At 55.9% G+C, this 15,499-nt stretch overlaps 1 protein-coding gene across 1 annotated transcript in view; it reads right to left on the bottom strand.

Annotated features, from left to right (window-relative positions):
- Positions 1-1,850: 1,850 nt before the first annotated feature.
- The window catches only part of PRDM2 (PR/SET domain 2), a 50,985-nt gene continuing 37,336 nt past the window's right edge, over positions 1,851-15,499 (bottom strand). The window contains exons 3-4 of the mRNA XM_082685426.1: positions 8,488-8,631; positions 1,851-3,718 (exon numbers count right to left, since the gene is read on the bottom strand). Coding sequence (XP_082541552.1) covers positions 8,511-8,631 — 121 coding nt within the window. The 3' untranslated portion in view covers positions 1,851-3,718; positions 8,488-8,510. The remainder of the gene's footprint in view (positions 3,719-8,487; positions 8,632-15,499) is intronic.

Below are 15,499 nucleotides of genomic sequence, written 5' to 3'. Positions count from 1 at the left end.
CTGGAGTGTGCGCCGCGGCGCCCTAACCTGACCCCGCGCCGCGCCCTAACCCTTCCGGGGCAGCTGGCGCAGGGTGTGCGGGGCTCCCTACGGCCCGCTCCCGCCCCCAGCGCCGCGCTTCCCCGGTCTCCGCGGGCCACCCTGGCGGGCTTAAGGACCTGCCCAGCACCTGGCGGGGTTGAGTCGCTGGAGCCCGTCCCCCAGTCCTGGCGGTGCCCTGCGCCAGGCACAGCTTGACGCTCAGAACAAGCATAGGGAGACCCCGTCTGATGCAAATCCCTGGGGCGCCCTTGAGTCAGTGGTCTGCCTGAGGCCCGGATGCTTGTTTCCAGACATGCTTCGGGCGTTAAAGTTATTGGGCCCTGCAGAGCTGGCCGGCCCGGTAGCAATCCCCCCCGCCCCCCGCCCGGGCTGGGATGCGACAGATGGGCGGGGGAGGGGGGTGCAGACACCAGGGATTTCTCCTTTAACAATCAGCCAGGTGATCCCAGAGGGGTATAAGTTAACTTTAAGCAAATGTAGTGGTGGCTAGAATCCAGGAAGCTGGGTGATCGTCCCCTTATACAAACAAGGAGCCAAGCTGAGGCCAGTGGAAGCCCAAGCAAGGTCACGTGGCCAATAGGGCGCGCACCTGGGACAGAACCCATAGTTTTAAACATACGCTTCTCATCCTGCCAGGCACCTGGGGGGGAGCCGAAGTCCAGCAGCCAACTGCTATGCTCTGGGTAGCTGGGGACTGACCTCTGTTGTCGTGTTCCCACCTGCTAGGTGGCTGGAGAGCTGGAGGAACCAGCAGCAGAGGCAGCAGCAAGAGGCAAGTAGGAACACAGAACTTTGGGCCCTAAAGGGCTGAATGCTGTTCCAGCCTACATCTGCCGGCTGTGTGACCCCGGGACAAATTGCTTAAGGTGTCTAGCCTGTTCCTTCATCTGTGAAATGGCTGTCGAGGTACCCTTCCTGCTGGGATGCCCTGATAGGAAAAAATGAATGTGCGGGGAGTATCTGGCCCATGGCAGTTCACAGTAAATGGTCCCTAAAAGGTCAGCCGTGGGCTTGGAGTCACTGCTGCACAGGCAGACTTACTGGGTAGGATCCAGCACACCTGTCACAGTTGAGTTCCAGATCAACAATGAGTGATGCCTTGTTTTAAGTGTAACTATGTCCCAAATATTGCACAAATAAAAGCATACAATGGGATTATTAGGCCATAAAAAGGAATGAAGTGCTGATACGTACTGCAGCCTGGGTACGCCTCGAAAACACGGAGTGAAAGCAGCTAGTCGTAAAAGATCACACACCATGTGATTCTATTTACGTGAAATGTCTAGGAAGGGCGAACCTAAGGATAGAGAGTAGACCTGTGGCTGCCTAGGGCACCCAAAGGGAGAAATCGGGAGCGACTGCTAACGGGTATAGGATTTCTTTCGGGGATGATTGAAGATGTTCTAAAATTGAATGCAGTGATGGTTGCGCAATTCCAAATATAAAAAACAAAACACAAAACAAAAAAACCCCGATTTGTACACTGACTTATGTGGGTTCATTGTACGGTACGTAAAAGCAATCCCAATAAAGCTAAAGAGGAGAATGTATTGACAATCACAGAGTCCTGTCTAGCCTCAGTGAAATGGCTTAGCTTCCTGGCTGGCAGGTAGGGAGAGTGATCTGAGGACAGAGTAAATTGCTCACCCCGCAGGATATTTCCACAGTGAGCTTCCTTGAAACCTCGCGTTGCTCTCATTGTCGGAATGGGGCCTCCCGGGCCCGCCTCAACCCACCCACCCCCACCCCACAGAAATTGCCAAAATGGACGCAAAACACAGAAACCAAAATGATCACTCCCAGGCTTGTTGCTTACAATCGCGCTTCACACTTTTATTGTTAATTTTCTTCACATGGCAGATACAGAACCGTTCTCTTCCGTGATCCACACCCATGCCCGAAGACCACCACTGACCAGGAAACACCACTCTTTAGAAGACCACCCCCCCGCCTCCGTCTTTGTGACTGGGACACTCGTAGCCTTTTCTGCTGGTCTGAGAGGGTCGAAGGCTGATCCACACATTTGCACATGCAGAAATTAGTGTCCCCCAGTCCCCCACAACATTTTCTGGAATTCACCATTGGTTGAAGGTGACTTTCGAAGCTTTGGATTCGTGAGCCTTCCTTGCCGCTGCAAACGGGAACCCTCAGAACCGAGAGGCTGGGGTACAGTTCGTGAGTGTCGACATTTATGGGACAAAACCATATCGTTAGGATAAGGAACAGCCACAGCTTTTCATGCTTGTGAGGGTTAATTTTCGGAGTGGGCAAAAGGATGCCAGCTTATGGAAGTTGGAAACAAACGATGGTTTGGAGCTGGGTGGCAAGTTGGAAAACTGAATGGAGGCCGGCGATCGGCACTTTTCTGCCCATGTGAGGGTCTCATGAGACCTTCCTCCCGGACCATCGTCAGACCCTACGCTGCAGCCAGTCGACTGATTAATTAAATAACACAAGTTATAAAACTTTAAAAAGGGGGCATTTACAGTCAGGGACATAAATACGTGCTTTTAAAAGTGTCTACGTACATATTTACAGAGTTGCAAGATCAACCATAGTAGCCCTGAAAAAAGAAGTCCCTTTTTGTGTGTGACCACTCACGTCCTTCCAAGTGCTGTCCTTCCACTGTGGTTCAGCACATCACGACTGAAAGTAGCTGAGAAAACAGCGCTAAAGTGGTCTCAGACATCCGTGTCTAGGGTCTGCCCCAAAGGCACAAACCCCAAGACCCTCACTGAACTGGTTCCAAACTCCTGCTCTGCTCACCCGTTTCTCCGAGACACGGAGTGGTCCCGTGCGAAGCGGAAGCCAGCTCCATCATTCCCTGGCAGGCGACTGGCCTCTGGAAATCTCTTCTCTCCCCTGTGCTTCTTAATCCTCCAAGTTATTTTTCATTTCCCAATTTTTGTTTCCCTTTTCAGCTAATCTGAGGAGGTCAGCCACTAAAGGTGTTGATGGTCCCACCAAGGGAGGCAAAAGAAGCAGAGCAGGGAGGGGTGCGGTGTGGGGGTGGGGAGCCCTCCTCCTCCCCCCACATGCTGTCCCATCCCCTGCCTCTCTCAAGGGAGGAGCCAGATCTGCAAATGGGGACAGGGACTTTCTCCGGAAATGGACTGAGTAGAATTTTAAATCTCAAGCCAGCAGCTCAGGCAAAGAAGGGAGGTTTTCAAAGTGCGCAGGCCAATGAGGTCAATCAGTGAGGGTCCGACACGTCCACACGCCGCTGATTCCCAGAGATGGTGGAAGGCTGGGGAAGGTGGGGTGGTTAAAAGGGAAACTCGGCCTCCTCCGGAAGGCCTTCCTCAGACAGGACTGGAGCCGACCCCTGAGCCAGCCCACAGTCCCCGCCACGGCAAAAGACAACTCGAGAAGCAAAAAGCAGGATCAAGGAGCTCTTGAAAAATTGCATAGTAGGAGAGGCCCCCCGCCCCCAGCAGGAAGGCTGAGCTGCAGAACACGGTCCCAGCGGCTGCACCCAAGTGTCGTCCATGGTGTGGAATCAGCTGCCTTCCTGCCTCCCTGGGGTTTGGGACCCTCGTCTGAAGACCACACACACGCACACGCACACGCACTCTTCCTTTCTCTCGCAGGCTCATGAAAGTGGAATAGGTCGGTACTCCCTGCAGGGCAGAAGGCCAGTCCCTTTGGCTTCACTGATTCCAGGTCACTTCAGGTGCTGAGGAGAAAAAGAAAAGAAAAACGGTAACAGTGGCCGTATCCTCAGTGCCTACCCTGGGCCGCTGAAGCATCACCTCACTTAATTCTTACAAGTAAAGGACTAACCGTGGAACACCCTTAAGTGTCTGCCTTCGGCTCAGGTCATGATCCCGGGCTCCTGGGATCGAGCCCCGCTTCGGGCTCCCTGCTCAGTGGAGAGCCTGCTTCTCCCTCTGCCTGCTCTGGCTGCTGTGTCCCCCGCTTGTGCTCACGTGCCTGCTCTTGTTTCTCTCTCTCTCTTTCTCTGACAAATAAATACAATCTTTTTAAAAAATGAAAAATAAAAGGACCGACTGCGGTACACCACTGACACACAGAAAAGCACAGCCTGATGCATGTTCACTGTGAACACGCCTGCGTGAGCCGCTCCCACGTAGGAAACTGAACATGACTCACCTCCCTTTCACCCCCATCCCAGGCTCTCTTCTAGGGCCACTGCTAACCCTCATCCCCAGAATAAACACTCGGACTTCTATCACCATAGACTGATTTTGTCCATTTTTAACTAAAATAAGTGGAATCAATCCGTCCGTATACTTTGCATCTGGCTCCTTCGGCACATGTCTGGGATCCATCCCTCCCGAGCCCATGCGTGCAGTTCCGTCCACCTCTTTGCTACGGGAGTCTGCTGGAGGACCGTGCCTCCTTCATCTGGCTGGTCCACGGCCAAGGACAAGTGGGCAGTTTCCAATCCGGGGCCACCCTGAGTCATGCTTATCTATGTCTGGAGGACACGTGCAGGGGCCCATGTGTGCACACTTCATCCGAGCAGAAGTGCTGGGCGTGCACACGTAATGTATGACCTCCCCCGTGCGCGGGTTCTGGTGGGCATGCACACGCATTCCCACCGCGTGTCTCCCTGGTGGTGTAACTGCTGGATCCGGGGACACAGATGTTCACTTCAATCAATCCTGCCAAAAAGACTCTGCCACAGTCAACTACGTCACCACCTGATTTCATTCTAATGCTTCCAACAACCCTCACGCAGGTGACACAGATCCCCAGATCCCCATTTGGCACGGAAAAACAGAGGCTCAGAGAGGACAAGTGATTTTTACAAGGTCAGGCTGATGACAAGCGGCAGCCATGGGACTTGAACCAGGTCAAGCCCACTTCAGAGCCTGTGAGTGCTTTTGGTTCCGGGGGACCGGCTTCTCCTGCGTGCCTCGGCCACAGACACCCCACCCACGGTCCCTGACCCTGAGCCAGGAATGGAGGTGGTTGGGGGTGCTGTCAGGACTTAGTAACACTTGCTGCCCGGGCCTGAAGATGAGCCTGGCGTCGTGCTGGGCCAAGTTCAGGCGCTCCGTTCTCTCGCCCTGCGGACCTGGTCATCAGTGCTAGAACTGCCACTCTGACCACTAACTAGTATTATTATTACTCTACCACTGCTGTGATGATTGGCTGAGAACAACGGTAACAGCCACGCCAACTGACTGCAGACTTGTGACACAGCAGGCAGGTGCTTTCCTAAGGGCTTTTCATATACTAACCTGCGCCCTCCTTATGGTACACCCATGAGACAGCTATGACTAGTAACCCATTTTGCAGATGGGCAAACTGAAACACAGAGAAGTGAAATACCTACCAGGATTGCTGGATTCACCTCCAGAAAATGCACACTTAAACCACTACACTGGGTCCATTCCAACCCCCCCCCCCCCGCCAAAATCTCTTGATGGGGCACTGGATGAGGGTACCTTAAAGAAACAGGGGCCTCCTTTCCTAGTGGAGGCCTGTGTGTGTCCCAAATGAGTCGGGGGAGAAAAAGAACACAGAGACAGGGGCCAGCCGTAGGAGTGGCCTGCATTTCCTCCATCTGGTGTGGCTGGGGTGTGTCACCTGCAGGTCATCAAGTGGGATCCACAAAAGAAGCCAGCCTGCCTATCCCCAGCCGGAGGAGCAGCCCTCCAGGGTGGGGACCCCAGCAGCAGGGGCTGTGGGTTGGACCACTGGGGCTGGAGGGGAGCAGAGGCTGTCGGGTAGGGGGAGGGTTCTTGTCACCCCACCCAGCCCCTAGAACCCCAGGAGACAACCAGTGTTGGGAAGCCTGCTCAAGGCCAGCGGCAGCCGAGGGGAAGATCAGGGAAGTGGCCAAATGAGTGAGAGACGGCAAGCTCTTCCCTGGACAGCCCCCTCAAAGACCCCAGGGCCCAAGTGTGCTGGCCTCAGGCAACGGAGAGAGACAGAGAGCACGTGATGGGGCATTTTCTCACAGGACTAGACAGGGTGGTGTGTTTTATGCCAAAAAGTGAACAGAAAGCCCTGGGCTTTCCACGATATTGATAAAGGCCAGAGGAGGGAGGCACACGAGAAGCCAGCCGTGGAGAAAAGGCGAGCTCCTCACTGGGTTCCGACTGTTGAGTTAACCAGCCAGAGCCTCTAAGCGGGCAAGGGCGGCAGGGAAGGCGCAGTCCCAGGGCCTGGGCACTCCCAAGGACATCACTCTTTCCCCAAAACAGACCCCATAAGCACAATGACTTTGAGGGGGGCAGCACAGAGCCGTTGGAGTCCTCTCTCCATTCGGGGAGTCAGATGCCTCCAGCTCTGCCTCCAGCTCTGCCACTTGCCCCTGTGTCTGTCTCCCTCCCTGTGAAATGGGGATTCTGACGCACACATCTTTCCCATGCTAAAATCCTCTGTCACAGCACTTAAAAAATCATTCTGCAAACCTGTGGAACTGCCCCTCTCCCCGGCCAAATTCATATATGGAAGCCTTTACCTGCAGTGTGACGGGATTTGGAGGTGGGGCCTCTGGAAGGTGTGAGGTTTAGATGGGGTCAGGAGGGTAGGGGCCCCCGTGACCAGTTTGGTGACCTCACAAGAGACACCAGAGCCTCCTCTTTCCACTACTGAGGACACAGCAAGACAGTGGCCCCTGTAAGCCAGGAAGAGGGTCCTCACCAGAACCCAGCCATGCTGGCGCCCTGACCTCAGATGCTCAGAGGCTTAGCCTCCAGCATGGTGAGAAGTAAATGTCTTGTCTAAGCCCCAGAGTCCACGGCACTCTGTTATGCAGCCTGAGTTTATACAAACAGTATAAGTATGGTGTTTTAAAATCATATTATATATATATTATATATATATATAATATATCATATATCATATATTACATCACATATAATTTTAATTTTATATATATATATATATATATATCAATCAATCAGTCATAGACATAAATTACTTTGGGCCTCTACTCCTCTGAACATCTTGCTGGGGAAGCTGCACATGTCTGCCAGTAAGGGAAGAGAAGGCATCCTTCCAGGGTCATGCCCCGGCCCCCGGGGGCAGAGCCTGAATTAGCAGTGCTCGGCAAACCCCGCATCGCCACCAGAGACTGAGTGGCCGACGGTCACGGCCCAGTCCGTGGCCCAATCGATCCAACTACTCCCGGCTCGGCCTTGGGCCACAAAGAACACCTGCTCTGGGCTGTAGGCTACACCCTGGCGCCCATCAACACAGACGTCCACATGGCAGCGGCCACCACAGGGAGGGGCCCGGGCTGTGCCGGGATTCAGAACTGTCCTGGGGCCTCTCCTCTCCAGGGCCTTCCAGTTCTGCGCTTTGCGCACATTTCAACTCTGCCCCCCAGCATTCTGGCTCAGGGGCACATGCCCTCTCTGGACCTTGTTCTGGAGACACAGGCTGAGTTCTGGCTCAAGACAAGAGTCCCTGGAGAAAGCGGATTTTGTTTCCATGCCGCTCCCTGATCCCCAGAGAAATAAAGCCCAGAGCCTCCCGCAGCTTCAGGAAGGGAGGAGCGAGTGAGCCCACCAGGTAGCAGGACAGGCAAAGGGAGGAACGTATAGGACAGAAGACCCCAAAGTTTCAGAGTTCAGTCCATTCTTGCCCGAAACAACTGTGTTCTCATCCTGAACAGCCCTTGCTGCATTAAGCAGGGATCCCCACACCTGGATGTGTCCCAGAATCATGGGGCCACCTGCTAATACAGATTCCCAGGCCCTGCACACCAGGATGCTTGTTTAGTAAGTTTGGAGTTGCACCTTGGGGTCTGTATTTTTAACTGGTGCCCCCGTGTCCTGGCACATGGGGTCCTCCCATCACCGTCTCAGGGACACAGTGACAGAAGACACGCCACGTCACCAACAAAGAAGTCCAGGCCCGCTAAAGCTCACTGGCCAAGCCCAGCCCCCCTGGAGAGGGAAAGTCCAGCTTCTATGATGGAATTCAGGTTTTACCACCAGAAAATCTAGAAAGAGACTTCAGGTTCAACATTAAGTTTGCGTTTTATATTTGCAGAATACTATTACTTTCACTTTCAAACACATTGTGGGAGTAAAGACCACACAATCTTCTGTGGGCTTAAAGCCCCTAGAAGTCTCGAGTAAGTGCTGGCTGTTGTGGTTGTCCCTGCCATTCTTAATTAAAAGTCACAGCTAACTGCGAGTCCTAAAATAGCTAGTGACTGCTAGTGCTGTCTGTGCACCAGGCACTTTCTACCTGTTTTGCATACACGTGACACTTGTAATTCTGTCCTCCCCATTTTACTGATGTGGAAATTGAGGCTCAGAGAGACTGAGTACCTTGCGGCAGTCCCACAGCCAGGGAGTGACAGGGCTGGGGTCCACACCTGCCTGCAGAAAGGCCCAGTGTCCGCCCCCCCAGCATCCAGACGATCATGCCCACCCTCTTCCCTGCCTCCCAGCCCACCCCAAGACCCAAGCCTGGTGCCCCTCAACCCCCAGAGCTTCCCCACCCTCCTCGTACCTGTCAGGGAGCAGGCGAAGTGTCTACTCTTTGAAGAGGGGTCCCTGGAACTGGGCTGCCGCCGTGGCCTTGACATTCCTACACTGCCTGGTGATGTACGGGGCGGCTGGCGGAGGGCACCGGGATGCCAGGCGGAGACTGTAGCTGTTGGGGAGAGGAACGATACACACCATCAGCCCCGGATGGCACCTCAAGGCCCACGGGATGTGGGCTTTAATGACCCACTTGAGTTCCACCGAGCTCTGCCCACCACCTTCCCTCCCCTTGCAAGGGACAGGGTGAGCAGAAGCAAACCCCAGCCGGGTTCTGTGACACTGCACTGCACAGTGCTGTCCAGACGAGCCCCAGAGAGGGACAGGCGAGCTGGGAATGGAGCCCAGCTGTGCAGGCACAGCAGCTGTGCTGTGCCCCAGCTGCCTCCCAGGCATCACCCGCTCCTTGGAAGCATCTGGGGAGGTTTCCGGTACCACGTTACATCCATCCCCTGCAGTGGTCTCCTCCAGGCCAGGAGCTCTGCACTTGGCCCCCTATCCCAGCCTCACTGCACCAAGCACTTTCATTTTGGGCATCCTTGAGGGGGTGTGAGCCTGGATCCCATGACACAGTCTGGCTCTTTCTGCTACCAGAGCCCATTCAATAAGATTTTTTTTTTTTTCCAGGAAAGCATTTAAGGATTTTTTAAAAGAGAGATAACCTAGACCCCATTCCTTTACCTCGCTAACCCAGACTCATCTTTCAGGTCCTGGCCAGGATACCACCTCCTCCAGGAAGCCTTCCTTCTTTAACTCCCGCATGGGGCAGCCCTCCTGCAGGCTCCCACTGCCCCCTCGCACTTTCCCACCACAGCACTCATTACACTGAATCGCAATGGTGGGATCATGTACCTGCCTCCCTCATGGGCTATGAAATCCCAAGGTCAGGGCTTTTGTCCTATTCACTGACGCACCCCCATCTTAGCACAGCAAAAATAAATAGCCGTTCGATAAGAACAACGTGCACACTGAACACATGCTGAGTACCTACACATACAACTCTCCTACTCTACGTACCCCTAGCAAGGCGCCTACTGTACCAGCCCGAACTGCACATGAGGAAACAGGTCACAGGAGGCTAAGGAACTTGTCCCAGGTCCCAAATGTGTTCCCCAGACAGAAGTGAGCAGGCCCTCCGGTCAGGAGAGGAGGAAGGTGGGGTGGGCGGGAAAGCGGGAAGGGTGAGCCTCACCCCGTCAGGTGTTGGCTCAGAGACAGCTGTGCCTGAGGGGGCAAGAGATGGGAATTGGGCCAGGCTCGAAGCTGACACATCAGGGTTTAGATCAGTGGTTATGTTTATTTTATTTTATTTACTTATTTGACAGAGAGAGAGAGAAACACAGCGAGAAAGGGAACACAAGCAGGGGGAGAGGGAGAGGGAGAAGCAGGCTTCCCACTGAGCAGGGAACTCAATGCGGGGCTTGATCCCAGAACCCCAGGATCATGACCTGAGCAGAAGGCAGACACTTAACGACTGAGCCACGCGGGCGGCCCCTAGATCAGTGGTTGTTCACAAGCACAAGCACAAGCACTTGGCAATGTCTGGAGACGTTTTTGGTGGTCACCTCCGAGGGGAGTCGTGGACGTTGCTACGGCACCTAGTGGATGGCGTCAGGGAATGCTGTCAAACACTCCACAGCGCTCAGGACAGCCCCCGGGGCAGAGAATGACCCGAAAAGTGAATCGCATCAAAGTTGGCAGAGGCAGCTACCGAAAAATACCTATTACAATAAGCGAAGTAAGTGAATGTATTAAACAAACATGTAAACAGACAAGCGAGGGCCTCTCGGTCAAGGTGCGGGGCTGCCCTGTGGGGATTCCTCCTACCACTGTGAGATCAAGGTCTGCGGTCAGCTGCTTCTACTAGCCAAGCAAGACTCAAGGCAGAAAACTAAAGGACACCCCATGCTCAGCAGCAAGCCTGTGCCCCCGATGGACCATCCAAAGCCCAGGAGGTGGCCCTGGGGGCTGGCTGGGACCCCAGTGTGAACTCAGCCCCTCAGCCGGCCGACGTGCCTGTGGGAGGGACAGTCTCCTGTGAGGTGGCCTGGAAATCTAGGATGCCCTGGGCCTGTTGGGGAAGAAAGAACAGTCCCAGCCACCTGCCGGGGCCCCTACACTGTCCCCCGTCTGCAGAAATGTCGCTAATGCACAGGAACAGAATAAGCAGCAGCTCTGAAGAGAGGCAGGGTCTGCATCATCAATGTCCACGTCTCCCTCTCTGTTACCAGCATTTCACAACTTTTAAATGCTCAAAAATCAGATCAGTCCAACAAACTTATATCCCCTGGTCTCTAGCCACCTGCCGTCTGACATTTCTCTGCTCCCTTGCACACAGGCTCCTGCAGCCGAGGCAACCACAGCCACTTCCACTAGGGGGCAGGCTTTCTCCCCATCCCTGGGCATCCGGGGGTTGGTGGCGTTTAGGGTCGGGGTAAAGGCCTCCTAGGCAGGCTCCTCTCACCACCTCTCAGCACACGGCCTGGCCCAGTGAGGGCAACCCCAGCTGGCATGCACACAGCCCTGTAATTCCCAAGTACTTTCCGGGCGGTTATCTTCGCACCCTCCCAGCAGCTCAGGAGGTGAGGAGAAAAATGCACTTTTTACACCCATTTCACAGATGAGGACACTGAGGCTCACAGAGATTCGGAGACTTTCCTGGGGGAGCAGAGCCCAGGGCTTTCAGCTCCACGGACCACAATCTCTGGGGAGACACCAGGTCACGACTTAAGTGTCTAGGGCAGTGATGTCCAGCAGGACAGTCTCCTTCCTTGACCATGAAACACTTCCCGTGGTCAGAGAACTCTAGAGAGACCAGGGGCAGCCTGGAGCAGAGATGTGAGGCGCTGAGGAACAGCATCTGCAGACCCAGACATTTCTCCCCTTCTCAGACAGCCGCAGCTACCAGACGAAGACCTGATTCTAGGTTCCTGGCTGTGTGAGCCGGGCAAGTCAGGGGCCTCTCTGGGCGCTGGTTTCACCATCTGCAAAACGGGAGCAGTAGCAATGCCACTGGGCGGTTGTGCTGATTACACTTAGAGGACGCTCTCAGCACTTGACATGCCGGCCCGCGAGTATATCCATGTGCACGTGTCTACACAGGGGCAATCGGTGCTGACGCAAGGGGCCGACCAACTGAAGGGATGCCAGGGGCTGTGACACATCCCAAGGCGGCGGCAGCATGGCTGTCAGTCCCGGTCCTTGTCCTCGCTGGCTGGGTGGCCCGGGGGGGAAGCCCCTCCCTGCCCACTAGGCTCCGAACCTTGGCCTCCCCGTCTGTAAAGAGAGGCCATCCCTGCCGGCCCGCCAAGCCCAGGGACCAGGATGTGAGGGCGCTTCGCCTTCCGAGACGTCAGGCGCATGTGGGATGCCCCTGGGTCGATGACACACGCGTCCACGCACGGCCCTCCCCCCGCGGCCCTCAGCCCCGGCCACACTCTGCATTCACAGAGAGGCCAGGTCCGCACACCACACCCGTGACATGAGCATCTCTGGGGGCGGCAGGGGGCACTGGCCTCTGTCGGCGCTCCAGGGAGTCTACACGGGGCGGCCCTGCCCCTTCTTCCTTCAAGTTCTTGCTCAAGGGCATCCCCCTCCGTGAGCGTCCCCTCAGCAATCCACTGGAAACCGCAAACGCCCTCCCCACCTGCCTCCGGTCCCTTCACTTCACCGTATTCGCCCCCATCAGCGCCCTCCACGTCCCCCGACTGTCCCCTGGGTGCACGGAGGCTTCTCGAGCGACCCCCAGACCCCAGGCCTTCTGCCTAACAGAGCAGGGAGTCGCCACCTGCTGGGCGCTGGGGAGTACGACGGACACTTCCCCCCTCACCACGTAGCCCCGAGAGGAAAAGCGCTTGGGTGCAGAAGTCTGCCACCAATGCAAGGCCAACACTCGGGCCTCCTGGCGACCACCTTCTTGTTCGGCCCCCACGGGTCCCCAGGAAGCGAGGCACCAGCACGGGGAACCACACACAAGAAATAGGAGTGAAGTCCGGAGCCCCGGGAGGTTTCCAACAGTGGCGGGTCTTAGTTCAAGGCCTGGGCAGGGAACTACCCAAGGACCCCCAGGACCTACAAGGGTTGGTCAGTTTGCCTGGGGCGTCCCCACGAGCTAAGGGGTCACAGGGAAGGGGGCTCTGTCCCCTCACATGGGGTTCTAGAGCCCCACTACCACTGAGCCCAGGGGAGTTGGGGGGAAGTGACATCACGGAGCGGCGGCCACACCTGAGCCTCTTCAGGGCCTTCCGAGAACAGGGGATGCCAGAGTCACAGAGACGGAGAGATGTAACAGCGAAACTAGTAAGAAAACGGGCCAAGGCCATCCCATCATTGAACACGTAATTTAGAGACGCTACAGAAAACACACAGCTGATGAATATGGCACCATTCTGGTGTCCAACAAGAGCCTATTAACACAACAGACCACAGTCACTGGGCAGACTGGGGACAGGCTCCGTAAACATAGTGCCCGCAGATGAGGGAATGTGACCAGGTCAAGGTCAGCTCCCCCACTCCCTGACCCTCTGAGGGCCAAGCACCCCCAACCCCTGCTCTGGAGAGCCTATTCAACTCGCCTTTCTCAGAGCTGCTTACCTCAGCCCCGGGGAGGAGCATTTACTGCCGCTCAGCACGGTGTGAGCGCTACAGACACAGCGAGAGCAAGGGGGTCAAAACCCCACCCTCCCAGACCACAGTGACCCCCACAGAGAGAAATGAAGCAGAGGAGAGAGAGCTCGGGAATGCATGGGGAGGGGGAGAGCTGAATCATGTGAGCCAAACCTGCAGGCAGGGGGCGTGGCACATTGGCATGGCACATTGCACATGTTGCAAATGGTATGTGCAAAGGGCCTGAGGTGGAATTTGCCTGGAATGCCAGAGAAAAGGGGGCAGAAGAGAGCATCTTGTAAGCCCTGAGTGAGGCGGAAGCCAGGGTGTCCTTCTGGGCAGCAGACTGACATGACCTGGCCACCGTGTTAGGCACAGACGATAAGATGACAAGAATGGAATGGGGGGAGGGGTGGATGAACTGGATGTCAGGGCTGGGGCTAGGGCCAGGAAGACACCAGAGTCTCAACTACCTCCAAAGCAGGAGGGTTTGCCGTTAGCCAAGATGACAAGGGAGCAGGAGAGGATTCAGGGAGAGATCAGTTTAAAAAAGATTCAATGTGAAGTGTTTACTTGACCCAAGAGAGAGGTCAAGTGGGTTGCTGAAATGGAACTGATGAGTCTGGGGCTGATCAGCATCTGGGTGAACTGGATGGTTCAGCAAGGGGAGGGACCCAGGACGGGACGGGGAGGGGCGGGTGGTGATGTCAGGGAGCTGGGAGGAAGCGGTGGCAAGCCTGTCCAGGGGGAGTCCCCCACTGCCAAAGATCACTGAGGCCAGGAAGGAGAACCACAGCGGTCATCAGCAGGGGCCCAGAGCTGCTGGTAACCATGGGAACAGCAGCCTTCAGGGCATGGCAGAGACAAACCCCAAGTGAATCCAAGACAGGAGGGTCCAGAGACCTCCCTCGAGGAGAGTTGGGTCCAGGGAGGCCGAGAGGGGAATGGACTTGGGAGAGGAGGAGGCCAGGGGCTCTCCGGTCCCCGCAGGAGTCTCCCTGCCGCCTGCCAGGATGCCACGACCTACTGAGTAGCGTCCCCTGGCCTGCCTTGTCGCTCCTTCCGCAGGAGTCGAGGGCAATGTCCTGGAACGTCCTCCCTGGAGCTGGTTCGGCCACACAGGAGTCTTACACAACTCTCTATAAACTCTCGGAGCACCATCCATTTGAAGTCCATGTCTGATGCTCTGCATGCAGTCTAGCCAGAGGTGAAGGGAGAGGCCAGGTGTGTGGGAGCCGGAGCCAAGGTGGGACAACCGGAGACGCCGCTGGAATTCCCTGGAGGCTGGGTGAAGCCCACACGTCGGGGCTGTGGGAGTCACCGCCTGCGTCCTGGCGCCAGCCGCCAGCCACCAGCCACCTCGGGCAGGGTGGCATCTTCCTTCCGCGAGCAGACAGCCCCTTCCATTCCAGGGAGGCCCTGCCCCTCAGATGAAGTCCCCAGGCTAGGCGTCAGAGGCAGGAAAAGTGGCCCAACACTGGGATGCAGGTGCCCAAGGCTCAGCCCTGAATCTGCCGCTGACTTGCTGTGCGGCCTCAGGAGAGTGCCTCCACCTCGCTGGACCACAGCCATCCCACCCGTGAGATGAGATGTCAAGCAAGCAACAGTATCACTTCGAGAACCTACTATGCGCCTAGAGCTACTTTGGGTGCTATACAGGAGCTCCCTAAATATTCCCAGCAGCCCTTAAGGCAGAAACTAGGATGATCTGTGTCTTACAAAGGAAGAAACAGAGGTTCAGAGAGGTGAGGAAGCCCAGTGTCCCATCCAAGTTCTCCTGGCCAACAGGGGTGCAGCCAAACTGAATCCAGGCCCATAGGAGCCCAGTGCCTGGGTGCCCCTCCCTGAGGCAGTTCTTGTAGTGATGGGGACCAAAGAGTGTTTCTCAATATTCCAAGAAGCCAGATGGGGTTAACCGTTTGCCCACAGGTCAGCCACCTGCGTGGCCAGGAGCGGGCTTGGAGCCGGAACCATGTCCGTGCAGAGGAACCCTGGCTTGAGAGGCAGGGCGGGGTGGGGGGGTGGAGGCAGGGGTCTCAAACTCCAATGCTCACTGGAGTCACCTGGAGAGATTCAAACAACCCTGCAGCCCATGCCTCAGCCCTACAGATTTTAACTGAGCTGGTTTGCATGCCAGGCGTTGAAAACTATAAAAGCCAACTCTGAGAGCCACTGGTCTAGGTCTGTATCCTCAGAGTGTGGTCCGCAGTCCCCTAGGGCTTGTTAGAAATGCCACTGCTCAGCGACCCCAGGACCTCCTGAGTCAGGAACCTGCATTTTAACAAGCTCCCTGGAGCATATAGGGGATCTGTACACCGAAGTCAAGGGATAGAGGGGCTGGGCACACCTTCAGCAGGGAGTCAATGCAGGCCACG

Source organism: Mustela nivalis (assembly GCF_964662115.1).
Source record: "Mustela nivalis genome assembly, chromosome: 10".
NCBI classification, from domain to species: domain Eukaryota; kingdom Metazoa; phylum Chordata; class Mammalia; order Carnivora; family Mustelidae; genus Mustela; species Mustela nivalis.
This window is presented reverse-complemented; position numbering and strand designations above follow the sequence as displayed.